Genomic DNA, 13,962 nt, shown 5'->3' on the forward strand with positions numbered 1-13,962 from the left:
AGTGTTATTCTGCTATAGTACATGTCAGTAATACTATCTGCAAGTTAGAATTGATAGTAAACGCATGACTGCTGAAAATGTTCTCATGGCATTGGTTTTCTTTATAGAAAGTGGAGCGGTTCCAAAAAAGAAGGATCCCTTAACACACACGAGTAATTCCCTTCCTCGTTCAAAAACTGTTGCAAAAACCGGATCCACAGGCCTTTCAGGTCACCATAGAACACCTAGCTACAGTGGGATATCATCATCTTCTGTGTCTAGACCAACACCTAACCCTGCAGCTTCAGCTCACAAGGTATGGTGAAGATAAATGTAGCAGTATGCACTTGGAAACTCAATGTAAATTCCAGTACAGACTTTAGATTTAGTGCCTTTATTGCAGTATTGTAATAGCAGAAAGTTTTTACAAAAAAATCTAAAAGCCTATTGAGCTGCGCTGCAGAGTGGATTTTGGAAATCACGGGGCTTACAGTGGCTGCATGGGCAAATAGACTTCAAGTGGCATTGCAGTAATAAATAATACTTGTTTTGAAACTTGCGTGGAAAACAGAGGGAAGCTTATCTAGGAGAAAAATAAACGTTACACTGAGTACATGAAAGATGGAGAAACAGAACGACAGATTTTCTCATGTTCCTTCTCTTTCAAAGCATACATGTAGAGGTTGTATTGCAACCACATTGAAAAGCAAGTTATGGTTAGGTTGTGACTGAAATACAAAACTATAGTAGTAAGACGGAATACCACTGTATTTCTTTTGACCTGTCGTCTTCCCTTCCCTCCTTATCTCCCACCCTGCTACTCCACAGTAAAGTGGAAGTGATAAAAGAATTGGAATGGACAGAACATAAATGCAGTTAAACATTATTGTTCCTATGATTTGAAGGCTTTCAAATGGCCAGTTATCAGTGTAGGACAGCAGTAGAAATTCTTGCTTATAGGTATTAAGAATCTGAAACTGTTTGTGATGCTCTATTTCTTGAGTATGCTGGGGGAAGATACTGTTGTTAAATATCAAGAATTATCTTACAAACAAACAAGCCAAACAAACCACCAAAACAAAAAGCCTGTCATCTCTAGAGCCTAAGATTCACCTGTGGCTGAATATGATAGTATGATTTGTAGCAAAATAGGGCATGAGAATATCTAGTACTGCTTAACCTATTAGGTTTTACTGGAGCAAGTGAAATGAAGAAGTAATTTTGTTAACAGTATGCTTTAAAAATATCAAGCTGTTTTTGTTTGGTGTTTTCCGCTCCCTCTCCAGGTTGCTCCTAAAAACAGTAGAACAAATAAGCCTTCTACTCCTACCACTGCTCCTCGAAAAAAGAAAGACTTGAAGATATTTAGAAATGTGGACAGTAATCTTGCTAATCTTATCCTCAATGAAATTGTTGATAGGTAAGTCTGAAGAAAAAGTAGGTTTTTCAATGCAGAAACCCAGGTTTTTACTCAGTACAGTTTTAATCCATGTGGAATTAAATCAGTACTTCTAGTTTGTTGTGGATTTCGGGGGGGGGATTGTTTTGGGTCGGATTTTTTTTGTTGTTACATTAGCAAAAGGATGAAAAATGCTTATCTTCTTAAGAGCTTAGCAGTGTAAGTTGTAGATTTCCTCAGAAGGGTTCTGTATAAATAGTCAAATGCATTAAATTAGTCAGCTGCAGCTGAAAAAGACTATCTCATTGTTAGACTAATTAGTATTCTATTTCTTTGTTAGTGGGCCAGCTGTCAAATTTGATGATATTGCAGGGCAGGAACTGGCTAAACAAGCTTTGCAAGAGATTGTTATCCTTCCTTCGCTTAGACCTGAGGTAAGCAACTGGGTGTCATCATCAGCCTGTGACAGAATGAAAAAAATGTATTGTGCTTCATATGTGAAATGGTGATTCTTGAATCCTTTCTTTACTGGTTATGATTGCTATTGATCACTGTCTTGGAAAAAAAGAGTTAAGAATGAGTGTGTTAAAATTCTACCATGAATTTCCTCATCTTCTGGTTAGTCAATGGTCAAAACCGAACCCAAGCCTAAAACAAACCAGCAAACACAAAGTCCTAAAACACCAAACAAAACAAAAAAATGCCTTAAAACTTGTGCAGCTGACTGTTCCAGACAGGTGTAGCTGTGTGTCCAACCCTGTATGGACATGTAAAAGACAAAGCACAGAATCGGAAGAGTGAAACACATGAGATTGTACAGGTAAATTAAGTCATGCCACAATCCGATTTGAAAAGTATTAATTGATACTGTGGTCATGTTCTGTATGTGGATGTTGGTTAGATGTTCCAGACAGTCTATTTGCAGCAGGGGAGGATACAAAGAAATGTAGTGAACAAGCAAATACAGTGAGGGCGGATTGCCTCTTGGCTGTGTGGAAATTGGTCACTTAGGCTTTAGTTTTATTTATTGTGGGTTTTGCCTCAACTCCTGTGCCTCCCTAGGTCCAGGTCTTGTCTCTGGGCTACTGGAGTTTTCAGAGCCACTTCAGGGGAAAAAAAAAAGTTTGAGGGCTCTTGCAGATACTGCATGCAATGATTTACTGCAGTGCTCATGATTCAAACAAAGTTGTTGTTTGTGGGTCTCACTGGTCACATTGATGGGGGACCAGAGTTGCTCTGTGTTCTTCCTCTTTTAATACAGTTTCTGGTTTTGAAGCATCATGGGGAAGAAACCCTAAACCTGGCATAGCATCACAGGAATACCAGGCCTGAGCAAAACAAAGCTTTGATATTAAATATGCAAGCTCTGGTATTGTAATGCGGAAGGAAAATGTCATAGCACAGTGCTTTAGTATGTCAAGTTTGTTGTTCAGTAACACTAACACAATGAGCTGTGTGGGAAGTACTTTGGGTGAGGTTTGGAATAGTTAGTTGATGTTTTCAATAAGGTCATCTTCATATTACTGTAGCTAGCAATAGGTCTGACCATGGTGTTGAGATATAACAAAGACAGAAAATTCCGTGAATTTTTAAATGTTCTTTGGAAGAAAAGAGGTTGGTTTCACTCATTGTAAATGAGTGTGGTAGATGTGGCAACTATAAGGGAATATTTAATAAATTAAATACTAATTCAGTTTTAGCCTTCATGAATTTTGAGCTCAAATTCACATTTAAACAAGCCGATTAATGGTATTTTTGTAGGAGAGCAAGAGCTGAGGTGAATAAACAGAAAACAGTGGCTGTAACCGTTTCAGCAGTAGGATGCTAATCATAGAATAATTAGGGTTGGAAAGGACCTTAAGATCATCTAGTTCCACCCCCCCTGCCATGGAATGGTAGCCATTAATTCAGACCATGTTTAATATGATTAGTCTATTAACAAAAATGTTAGAAGCTTAGTGTGTCTCAGTGATAAATGGCAGTTGCAACTGAACTGTGTAGGTGATGATCACGGTTAGGGAGAGTTAAGATTCAGTCTGGAGTATCAGAAAATGCTGGAACTCCCAAAGAATGGTTCCAAACAAAAGGGGTCAGGCAGGAGATGCATGTGGTGGTGTGCAGCACAGAAAGCAGAAATGCTGAGGAATGTAGTTATCCAGGTGAAAATGCTGCAATATGTTTGAACATAGGTGGTATGTATTAGTGAATACAGTTGGGATGGATAACTATTTTTAGCGATCAAAGTCAAGCATAAGCAAAATGCTGTGAATGATGAAATGATAAAAGCATGCATGTTGGTTGGTCATCTCAGAAATACTACACTGGTAACAGAGTCACTTGTTGTCATGGACATTGCGGAAAAGAATGCCTGCTGACAGTGATGTGTATATTTGAAATGCCCTACTGTTCCTTTTGGTTGATTGTTGGAATTTTTGGAAGCTGGAATGGAGGGGGGAGTGTGAGACCAAAGAAGGAACTCCAGAACTCTTGAGGAAAGTGGTAAAGGCAAAGTGCTGGGGAAAAGCTATAGGAATAATCAAAATATGTGTACTCTGAATTTGTAGACTTGCTTGCTGTGATGCTACACGTGATGGGTGCAGTTTTACAGAGTAGGAAAGATGAATCCAATACAAAATGAGATTATTATCAGCAGCATTTAGAAAGAGTAGGTGGTTGTAAATAGTTTCACTCAAAGCTTCTTTTCTCAAGTTTCATTTCATAAGAAAAAGAGAAAGAGTTCTTCCATATGGCGTTAGTAAGAACACTGCTTTAACTACGCACCTGCGTTCCCCCCCTTTTTAAATCAAATGGATGCTTTATCTTGTTCGGCTGGTCTGTGTTGTGGGAAGTATTCAAGCCTTTTATGCTGCTTTCATAGTATGTCTATGCACAAAACAATCCTAATGTAATTTAACTGTTGTGTGGGAAACCATAGTGATGTGCATTAGGTCAGGTTAGTAAAAGACTGTGGTTCTTTAAAACCCTGTATTGTTGTAGCACTGCTACTGTTGCTACCACAGGTAGCCAGTAAGCCATACCTCAGTCTTAAACCATTTCCTTACAAATGTAAAGTAACACTTTTTCCAAGTGTTTAGAGGTAACTTATGATGATATACTTTTCAGTTATTTACAGGACTTAGGGCTCCTGCACGTGGCTTATTGCTGTTCGGCCCACCAGGAAATGGGAAGACAATGTTGGTGAGAAAACTACTTCATGTATGAGTTGGTGGACTTATAATGTAACCATGAGGATGGCTTTCAGTTTGGGTGTTGTAGTAACAAACTGTGTATTCTTCCTGGATAAGTGTTACAGTGTCAATTTAATACAAAAACGCAAAATTGTTCTTGATTGTGGATTTTACATGGGAGGCAATTGGTAAACTGTTCCCTGTTTAACTGTTTTCACTATCGCAAGTAATATCTTAAACCAGCAAGTCCAAGTTTAATTTTCAGAGATAGTTGAAGACACGGTTAATTGTCTGTGTACAGCAGTGATTAATAACAAACAGTCTGCTTTGCACTAAACGTACGGAAAGTGCATTTTGGAAATGGAGAGGGAGCACAGTAGCAAGAAGGGGGGTTTCTCATTTCCGTACTGCTGTATAAAGAAAGTGAGTAAGTTGTGGAACTGTCTGGCTGCTGCTTGTTCCCTCAGCCTGATAAGCTAGATTAGGGGAACTGGAAGGAAAAGGCTGTGCATCAACCAGGGAGCATCGTGTGTACTGATGCAGCTGAGCTGGGAACATCATCCTGCATCACATGGTGTGGTGCAGCTGCAAGCTCCCTTTGCTAATACGGAAGCGGGATCAGCTCTGAAGCACAGGGGTGTGAATGTTGAGCAGCTTGCTTGGGCTTAGCAGTTGTGGTTTATGTACTGGGGCATAATTGCAAATCACTGAAATTAAACTGTATAACCAGGGAATTGTAATTTCTTGAATGTGGTGAAACTGTGGAGGGTACTGTGTGTGAGCATTATGGCAGATCTAATTTTTTCCTAGCTCTCCTCTGAAAACAGTTTTTGTATACATAGAGTAAGGAGGAAAAAAAAAATAACCACAATTCTTTATGTGATTTGATCCAACTGCTGCCCTAAATTACCACCCTAAATGAGTTAAAACTGCTTCTCATGTCTACTTAGGATACATTGGAAGGAGCTGGAGACCTGTATTCTTCAGTAAGCAAGTTGTAGTTGGCTATGGAGATGATGTGATTAGAGAAGTTTAAGCGAGTCTGGAAATTTCTCTAGTGGTTTGGCTGCTTACCTGTTCTTATTTGTAAGTGGCCTGTATGGAAGTTTTCTCTATTATCTACAAGGTGTTCCCTTTGAAGGAATAGAGGTTTTCAAAATCATCAATCAGGACATAAGTACTAGCTGCAGAAGCAGAGAGGTATCTTCAGTGTGATGTTTTTAAAAGTACCTTTTTTTTTTCTTTCTTTCCCTGTCTCCTAGGCCAAAGCAGTTGCTGCAGAATCCAATGCTACCTTCTTTAATATAAGTGCAGCGAGCCTAACTTCAAAATACGTAAGTAGCAGCTGTAAATTATATTGATTTGGAAACACACATGCTATAGTTGAGGCTTAAGAACGCCAGAGACTTCTCATGAGTCCTTGGTGAACTGTTAGCCTGTAGTGAAAGTAAAGCTTTAAAGTGACTTGTGAAGTAAAAATATTTGGTTTGTGATAACTCGATGTCAAAGGCTTTTGCAGTTCAGGATGACCCTGGCTGCCGTATCAGTGAGTGGCGGTGTGTTTTTCTTCTTTAAAAAGTAAATGAAGTAGGTGCCAGCTCCCTTTCGCTCTGATAACTTAGGCACCAAAATATCTTCAGAACTCATTCATGATCATAAGTAAATTTGTAATCTTAAGACATAAACAATGCTGTCATATGTAATACTGAACTACTGATAATCTGAGTGTGTATGAATGGACTGACTGTGTTTGGTTATCAGCAAGATTTCCTGTAGGTCCTTATGTTAGCTGTCTTGTAACAGACACTTTCTAAATCTCCTGCAAAAACAGTTTATTGTTGTTTCAGGTGGGTGAAGGGGAGAAACTGGTGCGCGCTCTATTTGCAGTAGCCAGAGAACTTCAGCCCTCTATAATATTTATTGGTAAGACCTTAAATATTGTTGACTTCTATGTATTTTCTTAAATAGTTTGATTTATTAAATTAGAATAATTGTGTAAACTTCTTTGTTTAGTTCTGCAGTGAAGAGTGTCTCACCTGTGACCAGCTGTCTATCAGTAGTTGCATATAAAGCACGTTAGGTTACTGTTAAGTTACTTAATTGGTGTTAATAGTGGGAAGAAATGCCCGCAAAATTACAAATGCTGTGCCTTTTATGATTATAGGTCAAAGATGAAAATGAATTTTGCTTGTCCTGAGTTGCATTTTATTATCAGCAGGGTTTTTTTCCCCTTCTCATCTGTGCTTGGTGTTACATATTCAAAGGATAACACGTTATACCAGCTTTTAAATTTTACTAAGATGTGTCTGTCTCCTGCATAATGAAGATCTGATTTCTCTTACTGGAGCCCTATATTAGCAAAAGACCTCAGATAAATATAAAGATGTTTTGATGTTATATGCTTAATTAAGATGGCTTTTTTTGTTTTGTAGATGAAGTTGATAGCCTTTTGTGTGAAAGACGAGAAGGTGAACATGATGCTAGTAGGCGTTTAAAAACAGAATTTCTAATAGAATTTGATGGTGTAAGTATCAAGTCTTAGGTATTGTTTGATTTATCTGAATCGGCTAATGTAGTGCCAGTGCATGCTACAGGTGAAGCATAAAGAGGATTTGGCTGCTGGGGCTTAGCTCCGTACCCCTCCTCCCCACCTTGGCTGGCAAACAGATTTTACTTATATCTGTTAATTTCTCATCTGCATACTGTAGTAATATGGAATATTCAATCTGGGGTGGAAGGCAGTAATCTGGCGGCGAGCTGAAATAATGGATTGAAAGGTTAACAAATAATAAGAGTTGTGAGAACCAGCGTTCTTACAGGGCAAGAGGGACACTTGAGGGTTAGGCAGAATTGAATCCTTGTTTGTAATTGAATATCTTGGTAAAGCACATCTCTTCGTTTGGGCAAAGTAAAACAAGGTTAAAGGTTAAATAGCTTTCAAATAGTGTCTCTTTAAGTGATACATGTCACAAAAGCACCCACTGTCAAGGTGAGACTTGAAAGCTGAGGATTTCAGACTAGTTCAGATCATGGGTATACATAGCTCTGACACATCAGAAGGATTAATTTCTGTGTTAGTATGCTGCTTCTTGAGCTGTAATTTTTTTCTTGGCATCGTGACATAGAGATGACAGGATACAATTAAGAATATATTTAATAGCACATACATAATAGGAAAGGGAACTGGATTTCATAGTTGGGACACACACACAAATGAATATCAGAATATTTTTGTCATGCAGCACTGTTTTTTACTGATCAGTCTTTGTATTTGATTAGCATATGGAATATTGCTACAGTGGTGAGGCAATAGTAATGAGGTACAGGAGAATTTACATTCCTTTTTTATTTTTCTTTTTGCTTATTTCTAGTTTGAATTTACATTTATCTAAAGCATGTTTTAAAGTTAACTGTGTGTGGGGCTGGGGGGGGAGTGCATATACATTTCTAGTTTGAATTTACATTTATCTAAAGCATGTTTTAAAGCTAACTGTACGGGGTGTGAGGGGGGGAGTGCATATACAGTAAGACCCCGTAAGTGTACTGGATATACAGCAAGTCCTTAACTGGTTTTGTTGTGTTACTGCTTGATGTAAACTGAAAGCTGTCTTGCTTTCCTGTGTTATATAGGTGCAGTCTTCTGGAGAGGACAGAATACTTGTGATGGGAGCAACAAACAGGCCACAGGAGCTTGATGATGCTGTTCTCAGGTATCAAAATATCTCTTCCTTTGGAATACAATAATATGAAGTTCATTACAAAGAGCAGGTTTTGCTACTTAGTGTCTTGGTTACTGTAAGTTTTGGATTAAGCAGCAAAAGCTGTTCAGGACAGTTAAATTATTTAACCTCACCAAAAAGGTGCCTGGCTCTTCTCTTCTGGGATGCATCTGCAGAAGCATCATGGCTGTGGAATTGTCCAAACCAGCAGAACCTGTTGATACAAGTCAGCATTTTATAAGCCTCTTCTATCTTACATACTGCTGCTTTATTATCTGGATTTCAATGGCAGGATGAAGAAAGAAATTTGATCAGTGAAATCGAGCATTTCTTCTCTGTGAATATTGGACTTCCAATGTCCCATGCAATTACAGATCTTGCTGTAGATTTGCCTTAGGACTTTTTTGCTACAGGTTCTCATGCTTTCCTCTCTTCATTCTTGATTGAGGAAAATAGGTATGGCAGCACCCTGAACAAACAAAACCTTCTTAAGGATTCCAAAGGCCTTTTGTGTACAACGAAGAGATGCTTAATTTTGTTGCTGGTAGTCAGTGGTATTTCTACCTTTTAGAGTGTTTCCTCTCTGGGAGGGGTCTTGTAACTTTGAGTAAAGTGACACCAGTGGCTAGTGCATATTGTTTACTTGGTGTTGGTTTAGGTTTGTTTGTCTGGTTTTTTAATTTGTAGTTCTACTCCCTAGAATTCGATGATGTAAGTGAAATTTTGACATCACACCAAATGTTAGATCTTTATGAGTGTGTGTATACATGTATATGTTGTTTTTTTTCCCTAGACGATTCACCAAGCGGGTATATGTGTCTTTACCAAATGAGGAAGTAAGTATTCTTTTCTGTGCGTTTTCTTAATTTTAAGATCAATTTAATTAAAGCGTATAAAATGTATTTCATAGGCTATTCTTGAATACAGTTCTGTGAATTAACTTCTGGCCCAGCTTGGCCATATACATGGTGTTTTAATTTTGGTGGCTATATTAAATTTTTGCCTTTTGTTACATGTGCCAGTAGTAAATTTGGTAGTAGGTACTCAGTGTTTCTTGGCTAGCAAGATGCTGCTTACATACTGGCAGGCACAGACAAGTCTGAAGTAGGGCTTGCAAGAGCATGTTTGGTTGGCTGGAGAAGATACTCATTGCAAAAGATGAAAGGAGCTTTCTTGAAGATTTTCATCAACAGCAGATTAGGGCTTTTAATGAGGATTCTAATGTATAATTCTTGAAGTAGTTTGACCCTTGATCTCCTTATTAACCAGTCCCTATCCCTTCCTCTGAAGAGATTACAGTTTACAGTCAAATCAGCAAAGTACTGTAGGCAGGTTTAAACTGGTGAAGCATGGAAGCTAACCTGATAAACATGTAGTTTTGTTGTTGCAACAGAATTTTAAGTGCATTGTGAAAATGAGTTTTCCATCTGATAAATGTATCTTCTTTTCAGACAAGACTGATTTTGCTAAAAAATCTTCTAAGCAAGCAAGGAAGTCCATTGACCCAAAAAGAGTTGGCACAACTAGCTAGGTAAGCAGCTTGTAACTATACTAAATAAATATATTCATCTACTGCATTCATTCAAACTTTTATACATTCAAAATGTAACTAATATAAATCATCAGATAGTGACAACACTTGCTGTGAATGAATTGGATGTGTTTTGGGAAGATGGTATCCTGTCAGGCTCTGTGAAAGTGTGTTCTTTATGTATGCATACACATCATTGTTTTTATCCCACTCCACCTGCTGGGTTTGTGGTGTTAAAACATGCTCATCGGTGCTTTCCTCTCGGAGGAGGAGGAGGAGGGGGGAGGGGAATGCTTCTCTCCATCCATCCCCCAGGCAATTCAGCTCTCCTTCCTGATGGAAAAAGGCAGTGCCGGGTTTGCACTTGGTGTGCGTTTCAAATCAAAAGCACCTTTTCTTTGTTGGCCCATTGCTAGGTTTGTTGAAGGTATTAACCAACACAGATCAAGCAGTGGATAATTCTGGATTCTTTTCAATTTCATAATTGATTGGAAAAATGTGGGTTAAATGCCCTTCTTATTATAAACCAAGTTGGTTTGTTTTCCATCATTAAGATTGACACAGTACTCCCGTTTGTCACCCTCAGAAATTAAATGTAATGGATGTGAAGGTAGTTAGACTAAAAGCAGGTAAAGCATTTAGGGCAGGAAGGAATGAAAAGTCTGTGAGATGTCAAACATATGTAAATGTATGTACTTCAGTCTGTTGCTGTCAGTAGTAGTACCCAGGAGGTGAGTAGAGTCTTAGATGTAGCATTTTTCAGTCTCTTAGTGTTAGTAATGTTACAGAATTATGTTTTATAATCCAACAGAGTAAGTTCTTGAAGGAGGCTAGTTCAGGCCATATTTAGGCTGCAGTAATAGCTAACTGGAGGAAAAAGAATGTGTCTTGAATTCTGACTGCAAATTTATGAACAAAATTACAAATGGAACCTAAGTACACTTTTTTTAAAGGGTTTAAAGAAAACAAAATTTGAGGTTTTTGCCTACTTCACCTCCCATTGTCCTTAGTTTCAAAAGAGATGGGTATTTAACCTCCTTCATGACTTCGTGTGCTTTCACTCCTTGGCAATGTTTTCTAAAAATTGTAACAGAATTAATGCTCTCCAGAAGACTGGGAAGACTGGCCTATGGAGTTCTTGTTGCTGCAGCTGGCCAGAGCTCTATAAGCTGAGTGGGAGTGTTTTGGCTTTAAGTTTTTCTTTGGGTAACCATTACTACTTCTTTTCACCTGTGTTGGCAGTATGTATTGCTGGCTTTCTGGTTCAGTGGAGATCTTTAATCTGCAAAGTATTTAATTGCTTAACTTGGAAATCAAGTAATTCTGGAAAAGCTCCCATAGAGATTGGGTCCTTGGTTTGATTTCCCTCCCTGCTTCTGGTTCTGAGCATCTGGATGATATGTATGTCTGCTAGCCTTACAATAACAAACAAACCCCAGTAAATAACACAATTTATGTTCCTTTCAGCTCACACAGAATACCTGCACATTTACACTATATTTCCCGAATCAATGGGAAGTGTGTGCAAATCAAACTTGTAGAACCTGTTTCTTTCTGAATAAGGACCTATTTGCTGTATTTCACTTACAGGCTGAATTACAATTCTGAGTTGAAGTTAAATGTGTGAAGTTAAACTTGCTAAGTAAACTGGTGCTGCTTTTTGGATTTGTATTTACTCTTCTGAATTAGAATTTTTCACTCTCTGGAGTTCACTGGTCAGCTGCTAACAGGCCTTTTCCACTAAGGGCATGCTGCAGAACTGTCACTTACTTTCAAAACCAAACACTGTTGTTAGTTTTTTTAGCGAGGCATGCTTTTGCCCATTGTTTGCCTCTGATGTCACCTGAAAGCGTGCGTAGTTTTATTCGGAAAACCAGTTGTGTGATCACATCATAATGAATGTGTGGTATTGGGTTCTCACTGCATTGTATGGGTTGAAAGAGTACAGAAAGCTTTGGTTTCATAGTAATTTATGACAACCTAGTGGTAGAGCATCCTTATGACAGAGAATAGTAAATGTGCTTGAGATTAGTTTTCATCTACAAATCCAAGTTGGTTGCTATCTTTTTGCTTTTCTTAGAATGTAATTTGAGATTTGAATATCTGTACTTTAAATTTAACCTGGGAAAGAAATACAGGTCACTTACGCTGACTGCGCTTTGATTATGAAACCTGTGAAACACCAGAGTAAAACTACTTCTGATTAAGCTATGTTTTAATCATCTGCAATTAAATTGATATGATCTGAAGTGGGATTTGTTTTTCTTTTGTTTTGTTTTTTGTTTTTTTTTTACCTTCCTCCTTTCCCCCACTTTTTCCTTTGACAAAGAATGACAGATGGATACTCTGGAAGTGATTTAACTGCATTAGCAAAGGATGCAGCGCTGGGCCCTATTCGAGGTAAGCTGCATAGCTTTTTATTTGGGTTTTGAAAAAACTCAGTGATGTTAAAGATACTGTATTCTTATGCATGTTTATAATTCTTAAGCACCTGAAATTAAGCTTTTTAGATGGGATTTTTGTTTCTCGTAATAGTATAAGACTTACCTTACACAAACCCCTTTAGTACCTCACTATGTGGAACAGACAATTTTTGTGTCTTAAGAGGAAAGCAGGGTGAAGTGCTATTCACAGATTTGTGAATAGTGCATCTTTCCTAGGCTGATGTCAGTTCTGTTGTATCTAAATTATTAATTGAATAGTAGTTTCTGACTTGCATTACTTGGTTTTATAAAAGGTGGGCAGATCTACTTGTTCTGTTTTATTAGCTAGGTATTATGTGTCCAGTAGCCACATCTGAAAGGGCTGATTTTGTTCAGTGGAAATCAGTAGTGGGATTTTGAGAAGAAAAGTTTGAAGATCTGATGTTAGTTTTCTGTTTTCAGATAGATATATTGTCCTGCCTGACAGAAAGGTACTGAAAGCAGCCAGAGCAGAAGTGTTCTGTAATATCAGTCTATTATGTGTAAACAAAAGTTGTTGCAACTCTCTTAAATAGCTTATGGAGCAGAGAGGCCTGTGCATGTTTTATGGGCATGCTTGTTTTACTATATTTTTGAGTCTAAAGTCCTGTAACATGCAGTATTGCCGGTGCATTATCTCTTTAAAAGCAGCTGCTGGAAAGTAATGTTCTTTTTTTTACCCACTTACTTTCAGCTGTTGGGATTGTAAGGTGTATCTTCCAAATTTCTGCATAATAACTGGGAAAGTGAATTTCATTAAATAGCTCTCACCAGAGACATCATGCCTCCAAAGATTTTGAGTATATTTAGAGTTGTTGAAATTAATAGTGTATGCGTGTAGGTATGCAGGCTTAACTTTGCTGACAGATCACTTCATGCGCGTCTATTTTGAGGACAGACTGTGAAATGTCATGCTATTTGATCCCACCAGTACCCCGTAGGGCAGGAAGCACTCCTGTGTGCCCTGCCTGATCTTATTTCTGTGTTCTTGGCTGCCATACCTTTCTGTTGTCTGCAAATTATGCATGTTTGAGCAGTAGGGGGGTTGTACCAGGAGTAACATGGGGGAAGGCAGCTCTGCATGCTGTTCCCCATACTTTAAGAAGGAAGTAGTTCTACTACCACTTTGTACTGTATCTGCAGTGATGTGTGGGAGGAGCCTTGTTAGGGAGGTGATAAATGGAGATGGAGGAGAGAAAAATACCATGTACCTTTCTGTGCAGGACGTTACGTTGAGGCTGAGAGGTACACTTTTTAGCTGTGGAGTTTTTTCAGAATAAAAGCAGCTTTAACATGTTTTAGTTGTCAGAAGCAATGAAAGAGTCCTCTTGGCACTCAGTGATCTTCCTTTATTTTTCCAGAACTAAAACCGGAACAGGTGAAGAACATGTCTGCCAGTGAGGTATGCTCCTCTAGCAGTTGTATTTTCCCCTTTGAATAGAATGCATGCTCACCAGAAACTTTATAAAGGTCCCTTTATTTACACATAGCATCATACGAAATACCTGGCATAATTTTGGGGGGTTATTACCCTTTTTTATTTCTTATTCACTGGAGAAAATTCTTTGCAAATAGTCATTGAGAAAAGAACATGTTATCAGATGTCTGAGGTACGTTGTGTAGCTTGTTGCTAATCAGGCGTACGAGCACCACCTCTTTTTCTGATAGTAAGTTCTTGGTTTCA

General features: G+C 38.3%; 1 protein-coding gene across 4 annotated transcripts in view; it reads left to right on the plus strand.

Annotated features, from left to right (window-relative positions):
• The window catches only part of SPAST (spastin), a 34,462-nt gene that overhangs the window by 18,020 nt on the left and 2,480 nt on the right, over nt 1-13,962 (plus strand). For all 4 annotated transcript variants that reach the window (XM_057415306.1, XM_057415307.1, XM_057415303.1 and 1 more), the window contains 12 exons: nt 108-295; nt 1,266-1,399; nt 1,719-1,812; nt 4,502-4,576; nt 5,829-5,900; nt 6,414-6,489; nt 6,999-7,090; nt 8,197-8,276; nt 9,079-9,121; nt 9,737-9,816; nt 12,146-12,216; nt 13,640-13,680. In XM_057415306.1, the coding sequence (XP_057271289.1) occupies nt 108-295; nt 1,266-1,399; nt 1,719-1,812; nt 4,502-4,576; nt 5,829-5,900; nt 6,414-6,489; nt 6,999-7,090; nt 8,197-8,276; nt 9,079-9,121; nt 9,737-9,816; nt 12,146-12,216; nt 13,640-13,680 (1,046 nt within the window). The remainder of the gene's footprint in view (nt 1-107; nt 296-1,265; nt 1,400-1,718; nt 1,813-4,501; nt 4,577-5,828; nt 5,901-6,413; nt 6,490-6,998; nt 7,091-8,196; nt 8,277-9,078; nt 9,122-9,736; nt 9,817-12,145; nt 12,217-13,639; nt 13,681-13,962) is intronic.

The sequence above is a fragment of the Pezoporus wallicus genome, unplaced genomic scaffold (genome assembly GCF_028554395.1).
Source record: "Pezoporus wallicus isolate ANWC-B61680 ecotype Strahan unplaced genomic scaffold, APGP_CSIRO_Pwel_v1 contig_5352, whole genome shotgun sequence".
Lineage (NCBI taxonomy): Eukaryota > Metazoa > Chordata > Aves > Psittaciformes > Psittacidae > Pezoporus > Pezoporus wallicus.